This window comes from Leptopilina boulardi, unplaced genomic scaffold, assembly GCF_019393585.1.
Source record: "Leptopilina boulardi isolate dan_hultmark-lab unplaced genomic scaffold, ZJU_Lbou_2.1 LbouV2_399, whole genome shotgun sequence".
Lineage (NCBI taxonomy): Eukaryota > Metazoa > Arthropoda > Insecta > Hymenoptera > Figitidae > Leptopilina > Leptopilina boulardi.
In genome coordinates, this window is record NW_026137972.1 from 799,161 (window position 1) to 803,679 (window position 4,519).

Genomic DNA, 4,519 nt, shown 5'->3' on the forward strand with positions numbered 1-4,519 from the left:
GTTATTAAATTACAGAAATATAGAATGCCTATCGCTCTTGTTTATTTAATTGTTTAATATATATTTTAAATTGTTAACCAGAACTAACCAGTGTTTTATTTACCTAACATCTAATTTCTTTATTACAAAATATAATATGCTTGTTTAGTATTCAGTATTACAACATGGTGGCGCAAAAAAAATTTTCATTTTCATCAAAAAAAATAAATTTTCTGTTATCATTTTTAGTTTACCAAGTCGTTCATTGAATAATTTACCTACTTTACCTTTGTGACCATCACTCCTCACCAATATTACAGCAGCTTTTTTAAATTGTATATTTTTTTTTAAATTACTGTATTTTATTGAAAATTCTGATATAATGAATATGAATCAAAAAAATAAAAATTTAAACATTCATATTTGAATAAGAACAAAGTCTAAACATTTAAACAGACTTAAATGTCTTATCAAGATATTATGCAAAAATATTTTATTTATTTAACATTGCAAATTCACTGGTTATATTATTGCCACGTGTGGCATATTATTATGTTATCGGTGTGTGAACTGAAAAAAACATACAAAATTATTTATCATGATTATAAAATTTAATTCTTGTACTGCTGATAAACAAACAAGTTCGTATTAAAGCGAAAATTTTTTTTTTCTTTTAGTTTTTTTTTAACATATAATGTCTTCTGATGATATTTTGCAACCATTAAGCGCTGAAAATTGGAAATTACTTGCAGAATTATTAAAGAAAAATTGGCCTTCTAATATACAAGTATGTATATATTTTATAGAAAATAATATTCCTATTGTTACGTAAATTTTATTTTAAAAATTTATTCTATTCCAATTGTAATAACATAAGCGTATGGTAAAAGACGCCAGTAATCGATCTTATCAAAATTTTTTTAATGTCGACAGTAACATTTAATAATATTTTTAGAATACTTTTTGCACTTTTAATATTAATTTAATTGAACTAGATATAAATGAACTGTATCCCAAATAATATATCAAAGTAATCGACGTTTGTTTTACCTTACTCTCTAAATCTGAATTAGTAAAAATGTTTACTAATTGAAATTAGTGATTCACTTTTTGCTTCTGAATTAGTAAAATTTTACTAATTATTAGTAACATTTACTAACAATTAGTAAAATTTAACTAATTCTAAAGCAAAAAGTGAGTCACTAATTGCAATTAGTAAACATTTTTACTAATTCAGATTTAGAGAGTATATCTATTTATTATAGTATTACTATTTTATTGAAACTGCCATAAAATGGAAATTAGAAGAAGCAAATTTACCTATCACGATTTATTGTCCAAACGGTGATTACAAATCTGGAGTCTTTATTGCAATATCAACAGTAAGTCGTTTTAAAAAGTAATAAAAATAATAATAAATCCGAGGAATAGTCCCCGGAATAGTCTGAAATTGACATATCCCCCAAAGCACCGAAACTTTCCTAAAGATTTCTCACTTGAATAAATGTTTAGCGCGAAACATTTATTCAATTTGGACATTTAAATCTTTACACAATTTTCACTAAACATTGCAATTAAATATTCCGAACATTTCAAATAAATCTTTAGAAAATCTTTAGGAAAGTTTCGGTACTATGGGAGATGAAATAAATCCGCAATTAGCCTCTGCAATAATTTGATTTTAGTTAGATGAAAAAACAATCCAAAATGAGTCGAGAATAATCCAGAATTTGTATATGTAAACTATCCGCAAACAGTACGCAACAATCCGGATTGTCAAAAAACTAAATCTTAATTCATGATGCGTAGAACTGAAAATTGGATAATAATAAATATCTTCTTTTTAGTGTACATATTACTGTCTCATAATTTTTGCACATGAAGATTGTGAGGAACTATTATACACAGCTGTAACAAAAACTAAATTCATAAATTGGGATGAAGAAGTTTCCTTCGCAGCAGTTCAGTCTCGACTCATTCCAACTGCTCATTCAATTATTGAATATCTAAAGGCAAACAAAGGGATAGAAATAAAATATAATGAACTAGGAAAATGTTTTTTCAGACCCAAAGAAGAGGCCGCTATTTTTCAAGTACAGTAAGATAAGATAATTACTTTTTTAAAAAATGACAAATTGTCTTCAGTTGCTAAACAAATAATATTAGGTTGACTGGAATTATGTCAGATGCAACAAATGAAATAGTCAAGTAAATTAAATAAACGATAATAATATTGTAACGCTAATTTAGATAATAGAAATATTAGTTAAAATAATAATATTCCACAATCCCGTGTTTAATAAATTACGTACTGTGATTTCTCTACACACTACTCTCCGGCATACGAGCCTCTCTCATGGGGAGATTCTGCTGAAACGATCGAGAAACACGACGACAAACTGATTTGAACTACCTGTTACCTTTTGTATTGTACTCACGAAACACACTCTTGTGGAGATAATCCGCTGGACGCACACAATTAACTAATAATAACTATTTATTAACAATCTCGTACTTTATACACTAAATATACTTATTAGATAATTTCAATAGTCTTCCTACTATCCTTTGTCGGCACACATCCGCCTTACACGGCAGCTCGGATTGATCTCGATTGATTATTGCGCGCCCTCTTCCTTCCTGCTGGCCCTTGGTCGGTGAGAATCCGGAAATATCTGGTTATTAGGAAATAACTTCCTAATCCTTCATTGGACAACGAACCACCTATATACTAAGGAAAAACCGCTGACACGCACAATCACACACTCATATGAATAGATCTCCCTGCTTGACATATTCGACGCTGATACTAATATATAGAATTCTCGACCATATAATGAATATTGGGGACTTATATCTAAATAACGATAAAAAATATATAAAAATATATATTCAAAATATATATTCAAGTTAAAAACTATAATATTCATTTTGTTTTTTAGGCTTCCTAATAATTGTTACTTAAAAGAACTTGATGAAACTCATGTGCCACTAATACATTCTGTATGGCCCCTTCGATCTACATATGATGAAAAATTAACATACAAATATGTGTCAATAATGATTAAATTTAATAAAGGATTAGGATTATTTTCGAAAGATACGAATGAACTTTTATCGTGGGCTGCGCAATCTGAATTTGGTGCCATCAGTTTTGTTCAAACAATTGAGCGTTGCAGGCGAAGAGGATATGCAAAAATAATTGCAAATTCTTTGGCTAAAATATTGGCAGACGAAGGAACAGACTCATTTGCATTTATTACTAATGAAAATCATATTTCAGAAAAGATGTTCCAATCATGGAATTTCAGACAAGTGCAAGAATACAATTGGATAGGAATGCATCAGTATAACATAAAGAATTAATTTTTAAGGGGTTTCATTTGTATAAACTAAATAATTATTTGGGTTGTTACGAGATCCGAAAAATAGAGTAAAATTATTATTTAATTCTAATTAAAGCCATATCGTAACACACAATTTATACATAATTTTTTACACGTGCTGAAATATAATATAAAACCTTCAACTGATACTTAATTTTTACATGTTTCTGTATTAATACAAACATTGTTACAAACACGTGTCTCTATTGAAAGATAAATAATTATTTTTGCCGATTAAATAAGTGTTAAAAAAGAACGGGACTCAAAATAGTTTACATATTTTAATTACCTCTTGCAAACATTCCATTTCCACTATTTTGAAAGATTCAGGCTATGAAAATGGAATATTTAATAGAGACAATCAAATTCAGTGACTCGACAGTGGAATTAATTAATTAGATCAAATGAGGATTAGGCCAAAAGAGGTTACATTAAGATTTAGGCCAATTAAGAATTATGTTAGATTAATTTTAGAACAAGTATAACAATTAGGATATAGTAAAATTAGGCCAAATGAGAATTAGATTTTAAAAAGGGATTAGATCAAATAATAATTAGGTTATAGTATGATTAGGCCAAATGAGAATTAGGTTTTGTAAAGATTAGATCAAATGAAAATTAATTTAAGCGGCGTTTAGTCCAAATAATAATTTGGCCAGATGAAAATTAATTCAAATGATAATTATGATAAATGGAGTTTAAGCCAAGTAATAATTAGGTCAAATAAAAAATGAAGCTAAAAAAGTATTAGGTTACAGAAAATTTAGGCCAAGTGAGATTTAGGGTAAATATTTTATTTTTATTTAATTACAATGCAATATTATGTTAAATAAGAATTAGCTATTAGGCAAAATGAGAATTAGGACAAATGACGATTAGTACAAATGAGGATTAGATTGGAAGATTAAGCCATAAATAAGAATTAGGTAATAATAATAATAATTAGTTCATTCGACTTTTAGACCAACTGAATTTAGGTGTTAGGAAAAAACCGGCCCTAATTCCACATATTATGATCTGGATAATGAGAATATGTGGGATTCACATAAAATACGTGTAATTTTCAATAATTTGTGACAACATTGGATAATGAATTTGAATTTGTTTTCGTAATTGTTGACCTGCAAATATATTTTCACATTCGATGACACCAA

The 4,519-nt window shown here is 27.8% G+C and overlaps 1 protein-coding gene across 2 annotated transcripts; it reads left to right on the top strand.

Moving 5' to 3' along the window:
* The first annotated feature begins 535 nt into the window (after window positions 1–535).
* Window positions 536–3,495, top strand: LOC127288981 (uncharacterized). Of its 2 annotated transcripts, XM_051316707.1 has the most exons (4): window positions 537–766; window positions 1,245–1,361; window positions 1,827–2,077; window positions 2,922–3,494. In XM_051316707.1, exons 1-4 carry the CDS (start codon window positions 674–676, stop codon window positions 3,343–3,345), a joined length of 885 nt encoding a protein of 294 aa, XP_051172664.1. In that variant the 5' UTR covers window positions 537–673; the 3' UTR covers window positions 3,346–3,494. The 2 variants fall into 2 exon arrangements, with proteins under 2 accessions (XP_051172665.1, XP_051172664.1); XM_051316708.1 differs by lacking the exon at window positions 1,245–1,361 and having other exon boundaries at window positions 536–766; window positions 2,922–3,495.
* The last annotated feature ends 1,024 nt before the right edge of the window (window positions 3,496–4,519 follow it).